We start from the raw sequence: 13,577 nt of genomic DNA on the forward strand, positions 1-13,577 counted from the left end.
GTTTTTTATTTTTATTACAGTACCAGGCCAAGCAAAAACACTGTTGTTGCCCTTGAATTGCTTTCAATTGGCTTGCCTGAGCTCGTTGACATTATTGTTGCTGCTCATTTTATTTTGCAGTCACCGTTAAATTGCAACTGAAAATGAACGCCATTCCTTTCTGCTCTTGAATCTTTAATTTTCTTTGTATTTTTCCTATTATTTCCGCTATGGTTTTTTTTATTATGATTTCTGCAATGTTGAGAGTAGTTTTTTCTTTGTGACGTTAATTATTTTTGCGACAAGTGTAACTTAATTGCTGCCGCTGCGCATTCTCTCCGCTTATGTGACTGGCGTTGTGCGACCAAGAAATACTTTGGGCTGTGGTCGTCATGTCAATTCGTTTTTATTACAGTCCATTATTCACTTACATAGATTGGATTCCAAAGAGATGCCTTCTCAAAACAGGTAAACTGGATTTTTTTAAAAGCAATTATCAGCTGATTCGCAAATGGTTTGGGGGTAAATGAGATGTTTGTATGCTTAGCTGTAAATATTCTCTATCTGAGGTAGTGTGCTTCATTTCTTTTTTTTAAGTAAATGAGTTGGTGCATAAAAAATGTATCAGTTTTACTACCGCACTTAAAGTCTGTAAAGCCATTACACATTAAAAGATTCTCACACTGCTAAGGCTGCGGCCTGTGAACTTTAGTATGAAGCTGTGCGTTTAATATCAAAATTAATATCGTTATTAAAATCTTTATAGCATTTGTCGTATTTTCGTCGTGTTGAATCATTGTTCAAATTTTAAAGTCTAAATAAACAGCGCTTCATAAAATTTAATAACTCACTTATTAAGACTGAATAGTAGTTTTAGGTTCTGATTTACAAAATAAGAATGCCAAATTGACCTTTAGATGCGCCGATTTTTGGCGAGGTAACGCAACACTAAGGAAATAAAAAATACGTTTAATAAAAAAAAGAAATAATAAAAAAATAAAAATTTTTTTAATGACAATAAATGGTGGAACAAACAAAGAAACTGAGCCACACGAAAAAAAACAAATATTGGAGGTAGAATTAGTTTTAAAGGTGTTTTTCGAAGATTTGGGGCTTTATTGTGAAAAAACGGTACAAAATATTTTATCCGAAGTATTGGCCATCGCTAGCTACAACTTTCACCCATCTTTCGGGCAATTTCCGGATGCCGTTTCTCCAAAATTCTGGCCGCTGCTTGGCTATCCATGACTCAACCCATATTTTGGTAGCCTCGTACGAGGAGAACCGCTGGTCCGCCAAATCGAGACTCATATGCCGGAACAAATGATAATCGGAGGGAGCTATGTCTGGACTATACGGCGGGTGGGGTAACACTTCCCAGCCAAGCGTTCCAAGGTATTTTTTGACAGGTTGAGCAACATGCGGCCGAGCGTTGTCATGTGGTAAAATAACCTTGTCGTGCCTTTTTACCGTTTCCGGCCGTTTTTCTTTCAATGCCCGGCTTAAACGCATCAATTGCAGTCGGTAACGATCCCCCGTGATTGTTTCGCCCGGTTGGAGCAGCTCAAAATATACGACGCCGACCTGATCCCACCAAATGCAGAGCATGATTTTCTTGCCGTGAATATTCTGCTTGGCCGTCGACGTTGATGCGTGGCCGGGCAAACCCCATGATTTTTTGCGTTTTGGGTTATCGTAGTGGATCCATTTTTCGTCGCCAGTCACCACCCGATGCAAAAAACCCTTCCGATTTTGTCGCTCGATCAGCAATTCGCACGTAAAAAGTCGCCGTTCGACGTCGCGCAGCTTCAACTCGTACGGGACCCAATGTCCTTGCTTTTGGATCATTCCCATCGCATTTAGACGCTTGCAAACGGTTGATTTATCAACGCCCAATGATTCAGCAAGCTCTTCTTGGGTTTGGCACGAGTCCTCGTTTACCAATTCCCCCAATTCCGCGTCCTCGAACTTTTTGGGCTGGCCAAGACGCTCCTTGTCTTCGGTGTGAAAATCACCACTTTTGAATCGTCGAAACCAGTACTCACATGTTGAAATCGACGGAGTATGGTCTGGGTAGGCCTCCTGCAGCAATTCACGGGTTTGGGCTGTATTTTTTTTTCAAATTGAAGCAGAAAAGCAAAGCTTCCCGCAAATTGCGTTTCGACGGCACGAAAGTTGACATACTCGGAGCACGAAAACACTGCGTTGTTTATACTTCAGCGAAATGACAGATACTGATAAACAAAGCCTAGGGATGAGGCTTTGTCATGAATATATATTCAGTATTGCCAACGCGATAAAGTGATAAATAGCGCCATCTGTGTGTCACCTTTAAAACTAATTCAACCTCCAATATTTTATCTCAACTTACCGATTGTTTTCAGCAAATTTTCTTAAAATTCTTTCTACTATCGCAATTAAGTCTATAGTGAAGTTTACAGTTAAGTCTACATAAGTAAAGATTTGCTGCCCCATTCAATTGCCCTTGCGATGTTGTATTTTTTAAATATATTTTGAGTTGACGAAATAATGAAGTTGTTGTGAGAAGCGTTGCTAAAATAGTGACTAAATTATATACCCCTAGATCGAAAAGTTCACGGAACACCCGCCAGGTGACGCACTAAGTCAAATGATTTCAGTACGGTTTTGTTTTTGTTAGGTTGTCACATCTGTATAAGCATTCCTACAGATTTTAATGCCCTTCTTTGACATTTGTTAAAGTTAAATGGATTTGAATATTCAACAACGAGTTTGTATTAAATTTTTCGTCAAAAATGGTTTCAATGATACGAAAACCTTAGAAATGCCGAAAGAGTGTTCCGGTAAAGTTACTCTAAAGAAACAGCCATTAACGAGTGGCATGAATGTTTCAGAAGAGATCGTGAGTCCATCCAGTATGACGAACGTAGTGGCAGGCCGTCAACATACAAAACTAATGAAAACATCAATAAAGTGAAAGAAAAGTTGATCAATAACTGCAAATTAAGCATCAGAGAGCTGGTAGTGGGTTTGAGTATTACTCCCGTAGTTGATTGAACCCGAATTTCATGCAGAAAAAGCGAACGCGTTGATCGCCAAAGACATGTTTTCTAAGGCTGGGTCTGGCCTAACATTCAGCAGATGCATCATTACTGGAGACGAGATGTGGGTTTATGAATACGAAACGCAAGTCAGATAACAGGCGAGTGAGTGGAGAGCTCCGAATGAACAAAACCAAAAGAACTATGTCATTTTTAGTCAAAAAAGAGAGCGGGACCCACGATTTTTTGGGCTACCGCGGTATTATATGCCACGATTTTTTTCTAGAAGGTCAGACAGTTTAACAGGATTATGAGACGTTTACGTGAATCAATTCGCCAAAAAAAAAGATTTATGGGAAAGCAACACGTGGATTTTGTACTATGATAACGCATCCTCGCACAGTGCCATCATTGCCCGTGAATTTTTGACCAAGAACGAGCCGAACAGCCATCGAATACACCTGATATGGCTCTCTGCGATTTTTTTTTCTGTTTAATCGAGTGAAAAGTTATTTGGAAGAAACAGCATAGCAAAGTTACTTGCCCTTTTTGTCATTCAAAAATTCAATGGGCTATATAATTGCATACTCATAAAAATTCCAGAAATTCGGGTTAAAAAGGTGATGTAATTTTAAAAAGTTTTGAAAAAGTAAAAATTTAAAACTTTTCAGTTACACGCTTATGGTTTTTATTGTACATTGCCGAAATTTTTATTTAAAAATCGTAGTGTGTTTATAATTTTGCAACAGGGTGTATCTGAAAAGTAATCGCAGAGGTACGAATTAATAGTAGTTAGGGCAAATATGTCTGTATTTCACTGGCCAATGCGTTAAGCCAAAGGTTGAAGAACTTTTTAAGATATAATATGTTGTTAAATAGGCAGTCGCCGTAGCCAAATGGCTTGGTGCGAGACTACCATTCGGATTCAGAGAGAACGTAGGTTCGAATCTCTGTGGAACACCAAAATGAAGAAAAAGTTTTTTCTAGTAGCGTTCGCTCCTTGGCAGGCAATGGCACACCTCCGAGTGTTTTTCTGCCATGACAAAGCTTCTCATAAAAAATATTGTATCTGTCGTTCGGAATTGGGTTTGGAACTGTAGGCCCCTCCATTTGTGGAATAACATCAAAGCGCACGCCACAAATAGAAGGAGGAGCTCGGCCAAATATATGATAGTTAAATAGGGATTTCACGTAAATGCAGAGTTTTGTTCGCAGAAGATGGCGTGCTATATAATACTTTTTTTACTTAAGGGGGAGCCTGCTTTAGAGGCTTCAAAAAATCGATTTTTTTTTTTTGCATAAATGCCTTCCCAAGATATCCAAGAATCTGTTCTCAAAAGTTCAGAAGCAAATTCAAAATATTTTCGGAGTTACAGAAAAAATTGTGAGCAAGCGTCGAACAGGTATACGAGCGGCCGGATCGCTCGAAGTGCGATTTCTCGGTTTTTTATTTTTACGATTTTTTCTCTCCGGGAAAGATAGCGAAAAAGTTAAACGTCCTATAGAAACGAGATTACATCGATTATATTCGGAATTAAATTCTCTTATAGTTGAACCTAAAAAACCTTAAGAAAGTTATGATTAACTCACAATTTAAAGTGAATTTGTTTTTCCAAAAAAATGATTTTTTTTTATTAGCGAAAAATTGTTGAATTTTTCCCTTTTTGTTTAATTTTCTTGCTTTAACTAGAAGCTATACTATACTAAAATAAAAATTTGTTTGGGTTTTTGGTTTCAGATGAAAATTGCGACCTGCATCTTTCCCGCCGCACGACACATGCACACTCGAGGCGCCTCGGCAAAATGCTTGTACCAGGCATAACATGACATATATTTTATTGAAAAAATTTGAGAAGACTGTTGAAATATATAAAAATACAACCTGAAAGTTTCGTTTCAATCGAATATTTCTTTCCTTCCTAAAAAAAACCACGAAAAAATCGATTTTTTGAACCCTCTAAAGCAGGCTCCCCCCTTAAGGGGGGAAGCTGGTCAAGAGCGCAAAAAATGGGCATATTTTATGAATTTATTTTGACTCAACAAAGGAATCAATCGAAAATCTGTGAAATAGGTTTAATAATATAGCTTTCATGGTACAAATACAAAATTTTTCGTCTGAATTAATTTCAAAATGGCCGCTGTCCAGCAGTTCTCCTAAGGCGCCTTTTTTTCTAGTGGGTCCATTGCCGAAGACGTAAACTCCTTAATTTTTGTCCTGGATCAAAAAATAAAATTTTTTTAGTTTCTATATAACAACAGAAAGAGACGTACGTAGGATTTTTTCGATATTTTGTTTTTTCGCGAAATGGTGCACGTTTGAACAAAAAGTTACAATTTTCACTATAAAGAACGACATAAAATTGTTGATTAAAAAAAAAACTATGTAATATAAATAAAAAATCCTACGTACGTCTCCGGAGAAAGGTATTTCGAATGTATTGTCAAAATTTCGTAAGAATCGGTAAAGATTTGTTCGAGTTATGTCTTCGGCCAGTTTAAAAAAAGTGATTTCGAGAAAAACGCGCTTAAAGTTGTAAGTAGCGTTCGGGGCATGCCTGCGAGGCACTGCCGTCGAATGAAAAATTTGGGCATTTAGACATTTTTGCTGGCATCCCTCATTTGGTATATTATTTCTAAGACCCTAAAGCACCTTTTAAGACAAAAAAAAATTTTTCGATTTTTTCAAAATTCTAGACCAGCTTCCCCCCTTAAGAAGACTAAGTCGGCTACTGTTCGTGGCTAAAGAATGAATGCTATTATTTAGATTCATAGCTATGAAAAATAAATTTTTGAACTTCAAGTCATACTCACCTCCTCAACCTTCTTGTCCACCATGCTGGGAAACAGGAACCAGCCACAATAGGCGCCTAAAGCAGCTGTCAGCAATCCAATGAAGCTCACTATTAACGACCAATGAATCATCTTCGATGAATACCAGGGTACGGAGACAGGGAAGAGACTCTTCGCGATGTTTGCTGTTGTCATGGTGAAGCAGCAATGGAAGCAGAGTGACGAAAAGTTACTAAAATTTGGCTGACTAACAGTGCCACCAAATAATTTACACACAAAACACACAGAAATGAATGATGAGCGAGAACTAAATAAGTAAACACAAACACTTAGATGCAGATGAGGAAGAAGAAGCATATAATTCCGGTAAAGTGGTGAGAAGTGTAGGTGCTAGAAGAGTTTCAGGTTAAGAATGAGTGTAAGTTAATTTTGTTTGTACGTAGCTGTATTGAGTAAGTTTTTCCACGTTTAGTTTTTCAATTGTCACTTTTTCTTCATTTGCAAGTGTTAGTAATTTCTGGAACACAGCTGATTTGGTAAGAAAACACATTTGCGGTAAACTATTGCACCGTTAAACTAGTTGTGGCGTTTCGCATTTACTTTATGGCACTCAACACACTAACAAACAGCCCTTGTTGACCTTTATGTGTATGTGCATGCGGAGTACTAACACAAATACAAATAAAGTCATAAAGAGATCAGGTGTAAACAAGAAAAGATAATAAGACTTAGCGAAAATGTAAATAGAGGACTGAGTTGAACAGATGTGCCCGTGAAGACGACGAAGCGGTGGTAAATTGGGAGAAGAGAAAATAAAAGCAAAAAGCAGTTATAGAGAAACAAAAAAAAAAAAATTGATAAATAAATAAAGAGGTGGCGAAAAGTGGGAAAAAGAAAGAAACCGGTTTTTTGAAGAGAGCGTTAATTTGATGAAGAGCACACTTTCGTTGGAAGTGTTTACTTTTATACCGTCGCATACAGCGTGTGAAAAGTCGTGGATGATATCAGCAGAAGTTCATTTATGAGTTGCAAGCCCGCCTTTCCAAAGTTCAAATTTTTACACATATCTCCTCAGTTTCGTGCGCCCTAAGGCTTTTAAATTTCATACCTTTGCCTTCTCACATGATTCTGCATCGTTGTTCAAATAATGAAAAAAGTCAACATTTGGACTTTTAAATTAATAAATCTTTGCAGGATAAATTAATAAATCTTTGCAGATTAATAAACCTGTACCTCGGTTTATATGGAGAGACCTTTGAAAATACGACACGAAATATGAGCCTATACCTTTACTATCTGCGAGGCTTTTGAAGTGGCACTAGCCTCAAAATGATCTTGGGCTAAGACTGCGTTATATTCTGAGAGCCAGACACCCCAAATACTATTGATTTTTTTAACTTACATGAATACCAGTTTCAAGTGAATAAATCTTAGTCTGCCAGTCCAACTTGTACCTAAGTAAAAACAGAGCTCTGGCTTGAATTAAATTTAGCAGGTGTTGCTGGAAACTCAATGAAATGAAAAAATTAGGTTCGGATATTCCCGCTTTTTTCATGCATCATTTTTTAAATGACGAGTGACCATGTCCGTTGAGTAAATGACGAAAATTTCGGACATGAAGTTGTCATGACATGCACTTTACGCAGGGATTCCTCGAGTTCGTTTTATTCAAGCCGCTTCTAAAGAAAAAATAATAACTCGTAACTGGGAATTCCCTTAATTTGAGTTTGTTGAATTGGGTTTCGCTTGTTAGTGCTAGAATTTTAGCACTTTACCAACACTAATTCTATACAGTGGTAGAAAATTTGAGGCTAAGTGATTGACCCACAATTCAGCCGAATGGATTAATACAGTCTATGAGATTCAGCCTTCACCATGGATCCTGTGACAGTCAAGATATTATCACTCGCTGCAAAGAAAGCGCATTTCCTTAAATTTCAAAAGCTCAATTTTGTTGAATGTAGCATAAGCGGATGAAACGACTTTAATTTGGATGTTAATTTAAAGATCTTAAATAGACCACAGCACGGGATTTCATTATTTTATATTCTGCTTATAAATTTTGCATAAGATTTGAAATTCATATTATTTTGATATTATTGTGGAATTGGTTTTTAAGTTTTAAATTGTTTTTAAAAAGTAATTAAAGTAAAATAAATAGATCAAATCAGTCAAAATTTGTCAATATGTGGTGCCTTTATAATAATGACGGGAGGTGTATATTGCAGGATCTTTGAAACAAGTCTTTTGAAGTCGAAAAAGATTATTTTGAATAAATTTACTAATTTCATTTAAAAATTCACACTCTTCAAATTTTGCTATCTGACTTTGAATTATTGCAAATTTTCAACCCAACCACAAATAAAACCAATGATCGACCTTTTTTTCTGAATTTCGGTTTAAGCCACACACCTTTGTCTACTCCCAATTCGGGCATTCCCGCAAGAGTATTCACTTTGCCATGACCGCAAACACCATCTTTGCATATTTATAAAGGGTATGCCAAAAAACGCGCCTGGATGTTGTTTTAAAATAAAATATGAAATATAAAAATTTAGATTCTTTCGGGTTTCACTATTTATATTCAAATTATAGCTCTTAATAACTCTACGAGAAAACTGGCATATCTTCATTTAAATGTCCCCCACTGAATACGTCTACAGGCTGTCATAGGAGAATTAAAATGCTCAAGGACACACACACACACATTAACGCATAAAGTTCAGCAATATCGAACCGAATGTTGCGTTTCAGCTCTGGAATGGTTGCTGGCTTATTCATATAGGTTTTACTTTTCAAAAAACCGCACAAAAGTCGCTAGTGGAGCTAGATCGCTTGGTATAGGTGATCAGTTTATGTCACCATTAAGTGAAATGAATCGACCGGGAAACTTAGATCGCAATACTCCAATGTTTTCTCGTGTTTTATGACTTGTGACTACATCTTGTTGAAAATAAAGCTCGTCTATGTATATAACTTCAAGCTCAAGCCACAAAAAATCTTCAATCAGTGGTCTCTACTGATGCCCATTGGGAATAACAGCACTCGCGAAGCAACTTCGAAGAAAAACAACCTGTTATTCTACAATCCGAAAAACCACCAAAAACACAATATTTTCATGTTATGATTTTTTGAGTTTCTTCATCCGTTGGAGAAGTGAGCGGCATCGCTAAAGCTGACAGCAACAGATTCAAAGAACCATTTCACGAGACTTCTGCTTTGATAATGATCTTGCGTCAATTGAATTTTGTAAGGATGCAAATGCAAATCCTTACACAAAATCCGCGAAACAGCCCATTCATGATTGCCTATTTGCTGAGAACGTCGAGATATCGCTGTTGAATATTATTCAGCAACACTTTGCGCTACAGCAGCGATATTCTCAACAAAACATCCAGTTTTGGTCTCCTCGACAGAACCAGTTTCATGAAATTTTTTCATCAAAAAAATTACGAATTTTGCTTTATGTTGTTAGTAAAAATCAACCTGTTTCATAATAAATTACAGTGATTTTAACACTTTTTTCTACCGTGTAAAATTGCACATCTGCCTACTTGAAAAATGGCAACGTTGCCATAAAAAACGCGCCGCCTAGAAATTATTCACCACTGATATCCAGGCGTCACTTTTGCAAGACCCTTGAAGAGTAAATCGCTTGTGCTCACGTCCGTGCATGCTTGTTGCACCGCTTCATAACGCCTGTGTATTGGTGTGTTCCCATTTCGGCCTTGATTGAGAGTCACGCAGACAGTGATTTTTGATTCATTTCCATTTTCAAAATAACTGCATTTGGCAACACAGGAAACATCTTCACCTGTCATGCCCGGTGTTCACTGGCACTTTGCGCAGAAGGTGTATGTGTGTGTGTGTGCGCGTGAAGAGTGCTATCGTGCTTTCACCGTCACTGTACTTACATTGGTATGCACTTGAATCGAAGCGCGCCACCGTTGCACCGCCATGCAATTCATGTACAAATATCCGGCGTGAGTGCGGCGTTGAACGCAACTGTTGTAGTTTTCGTTGCTGATGCGTTGACTGGCGCATTGCAAACGCACCAACGTGGCTAGCTTGTTGCATACTTCAAATGAGACTAAAAGTGAATGAAATGGAAATTGAACTTGACTTTCGAATTTGTGATGGCGCTGCCAATATGGAATTGGATGGATTGCAATCATTGATGGAAAATGGGCAGTGTGGGCATAAACACACACCTGTAAGTACCTGCCATCGCTGTGGCATCACGAAATGCTTTGCTGCCTAACAATTGCATGTGGTATGCAACAGTCATTACGTGATAATATCACAGATCATCATTACACATTTCCATTTATTCTAATTTTGTATTATTTGTTGCTGTTGCTTTTTTTGCATTTATCTAAGCTTTCACAATTTCCATCGCTGGCATGTGAGTCGGCCATTGATGATTAATTACCTGCAATTTGAGGGGCGCACATATTGCCACATACACAAATTACAACAACACTAAGAAACACGGCGAGCGGCCACGTGCACGCACGAACGTACATTCCTAAGCGCCACTAAGGTGCTATGCAGGTATGTATCATAGCAAAAGTGGATATTGCTGGAAATTTGAATGGGTATTTTTGAGTGGGAGCTACGCAGCCATCATCGGTCACTTCGCTAACAGGCGCTAAGCCTTTACAGGGCAACACAGAACCGATAAGGGTCAAAATAATTACACTCGACACTTCACCGAATGAAAGGATAGCTTTGTGGTAGTTGAAGAAGTGAATGAAGAAAGAAGTTGTGTGTGCATGCAAGAGTTTTTGTTGTAAGGCAACAAATTTTTATATTACCACTTTACCACTTTTTTGTTTTTGTTTTTTGTTTTTTATTTTTTACTTTTTCTTATTTTACACTAATTAACCTTGTTTAGTGATTTTATCTATTTTAGAGTAGCAAACACTCAGGCGCACCAACAACTTGGCATTGCATACCGTTTGCTTTGTTTAACCCGTAAATATGTATATGTAATTGTAAATGAGTGTGTGTACCACTGCGTCACTTTGAAACTAAATTTCCACTTCTTCTTCTTCCACATTCAACACTTCATTAACATCTGATTTACGTGTGCGACTAGAGTTGAGCTTCAATTAAAACTAAAACTGCCAAACTAAAAAATATTCAAGCCAAGCTGAATGGATGTGAGCAACTCGCCGCCGCCTGACGCCACGCTGCTACTGCATTCGGGCAATGTCAAAAATTGTGTATAGAAATAATAACATCAAAAAGTAAGAGAAAAATGGCTCACGAAAAAATAGATTTATCTACGTACATGCATAAATGTTTGTAATTGTTGTAAGCGCCCATAACAACAACAACAAAGCGCATCATTAAAACCACATTACACACACAATCACATATGCATTGTATGCATACAAATCTAGTCTATAGGTAAATTTGTTAGGGTCTCGCGCTTGGCTTTGGTTGTCAGTGGGAGTCTCTATTTTAATTTTCGTTGTGCACACATTGTCTCTTTTCGGCGTCCCAAAGGTTGTCACAACTACACACTCGCTTAAATGCATGGACAGCGCCTTTGTAAGTACCGGTGCTTGGCATACACACACACATTTATGAACGTACAAGCACAAATATAGTATACCTTTGCTCGCTCTCTTTCGAATTTTCGCTTTCGCCATTTTCGATCACTTGCTTGCATTCCTCTGCATACCGCTTTATGGCAGTTGTTGTTGTTGACTGTTTCATGTCGCCTGAGCTTCATTTGTTTGATTTGAATTTTTTTTATGGATTGCTTGCGGCCTTTTTAGCCATAAATGTGTGGTGAAGTGGCTGCTTGGTTGGGTTTATGGTTTTGGTCGGAGACCTTCAGCTGTTAACCTGAAGCGACGGCGCCGTTGATGTTGGTGGCAGCGGCGGTTAGCAAGCAGCTGATCACTGATTGAGAAGTGTTTTTCAAAAGTAAACAACAGCAGCAGTCAAAAGCAAAAACAGCAACATTGACAACAAAAATATCCAAATGTTGTACAGGTTGATTGAAAAGTGGGATAGCAAAAATAAAGAAGTTTGAGCTTTGAAATGAAATTATAAGTTTTTATTCAATATAGGCTTGAGAAAAACACTCGGCGTCATCGAACAAGTACACAAACACGTAAATAGTAAAGTAAGTAAAGTAACAGACCCGACCGCATTTCTCAACATTTTTCAATCCTTCGACAGTCTGAACTCTACGAAAGTTTAGCTGACGTACCCGAAGGCAATATAATGGGCCCAATACTTTACTTGCCTGACACACAAGGTCTGCCAATCACAGAAGAAACTAGGCGAACTTTTGTAGGTGATACCGCCCTACTCGCTATAGACTCCTACGCCGAACTGCACTCATTAGAATTAGTGGGGCGCTTCGAACTACTCCCACTCTAGCGCTTAATGTAATGTTAAATGTGGTACCTGTAGACATTGCAAGCGGAAATACTGCTGCGCGTACCGGAATCAGGCTGCGAGGCCACTTACGGGCACTCAAGTATCTTTAGAAACTTTGAGTTCGCCCCCCTGACAACGGATCAATGTGTAGTCTCGCTTTGTCCAAGCGGAATTTTCTCCACCCATATTCCTTCAAGGGAGGAGTGGACTGGTTGCAACACTTGGGAACAGGACTTGGGGAACCTGTGCACGGATGGCTTGAAGTTGGACGGAAGGGTTGGAGGAGGCGTAAATTCAGGTTAACGGATCACTGCAATGTATTCCAAGGAGAGGTGCCCGCAATCAAAGAAGCAACTGATTGGCTACTCACGTGCCTAATAACTGTTAAGAGAATAAATATTTACTCCGATAGCCAAGTGGCAATTAGAACCCTGGACTCAATTGTGGTGCAAGAAACTGATCAGGGAGTGCCTGGTTTCATTTTCGTTTGCATCCGAATTCTTTGACATAAGCCTGATCTGGATACCTGATCATAGTGACATTGCGGGAAGCGGAAGAACTGGCCAAACAAGAGGTAAGGTAGTGTCCCGCGAAAAGGTGACAACCTGCGCTCTACTCCTGAAACGATGAGCTTCGCGTTAACTCATCGAGCACTGGGCAAGCACACAAACTTGTAAGGTCGCGAAATCCTTCTGCCCACGTGTGGACTGGAGGCGATCGAGGAATTTTCTGAGCATGACAAAATCTCAGCTCAAAAATTTCGGATTCGTCCTCACGGGGCACTATCCGCGAGGTATACATGCCATAAGACTCGGAATTACTTCGAGTCCTTTTTGCGTTAGCTATGTGGAAGATGAAGTGAAATCATCCCAGCACCTTTTAAGTAACTTGGTTCTCACTTCTTTTCTATGCCTGCTGATATAGTAGGCCCTGATATGAAAAATTTGATGAGCTTCATTAGCAGCATAAAGCGGCTAACATAACCTCAAATTAGTCCGTTCGTAATCCACAAATATTCAACACTGGGTTTTTTGCCGAGCTACTCCTCCGATAAGTGGTGTACGACAGATGGTTTTTTTAAGAGAAGTCTTTTTTTCGATATCGAAATACACTTGGAGGATTTTTATATTTCTATTAAATGGATGGTGTTTTGTGCGCGGGGTTTTAAACCTGTGCACATGCGAATGGTAGTCACGCACCAACTCATATGGCAGCCATGTTCAAAACACGCTGAGAAATTTGTTTTCAGTGTATTTTTGCTTGATTTTGTAATGAATACGCCACTAACTTTCCGAACAACTTCTCTTATGGTATTCTTCATGTTAAATATTAAGTACGCACTCGCACATTTGAGATGCCTAACGTAGGCCAGTTTGTAGGTGTCAC

At 38.6% G+C, this 13,577-nt stretch overlaps 1 protein-coding gene across 2 annotated transcripts in view; it reads right to left on the minus strand.

The window, feature by feature from the left end:
* LOC128860283 (sensory neuron membrane protein 2) overlaps nucleotides 1-10,940 on the minus strand; it is a 96,366-nt gene extending 85,426 nt beyond the window's left edge. The window contains exons 1-2 of one of the 2 annotated variants that reach the window (XM_054097707.1): nucleotides 10,607-10,940; nucleotides 5,811-5,974 (exon numbers count right to left, since the gene is read on the minus strand). In XM_054097707.1, coding sequence (XP_053953682.1) covers nucleotides 5,811-5,921 — 111 coding nt within the window. In that variant the 5' untranslated portion in view covers nucleotides 5,922-5,974; nucleotides 10,607-10,940. Of the gene's footprint in view, nucleotides 1-5,810; nucleotides 6,097-10,606 lie in introns of those variants that run through there. The other variant, XM_054097706.1, reaches the window with a different exon arrangement.
* Between the last annotated feature and the right edge of the window lie 2,637 nt (nucleotides 10,941-13,577).

The sequence above is a fragment of the Anastrepha ludens genome, chromosome 4, assembly GCF_028408465.1.
Source record: "Anastrepha ludens isolate Willacy chromosome 4, idAnaLude1.1, whole genome shotgun sequence".
In the NCBI taxonomy this organism is placed as follows: domain Eukaryota; kingdom Metazoa; phylum Arthropoda; class Insecta; order Diptera; family Tephritidae; genus Anastrepha; species Anastrepha ludens.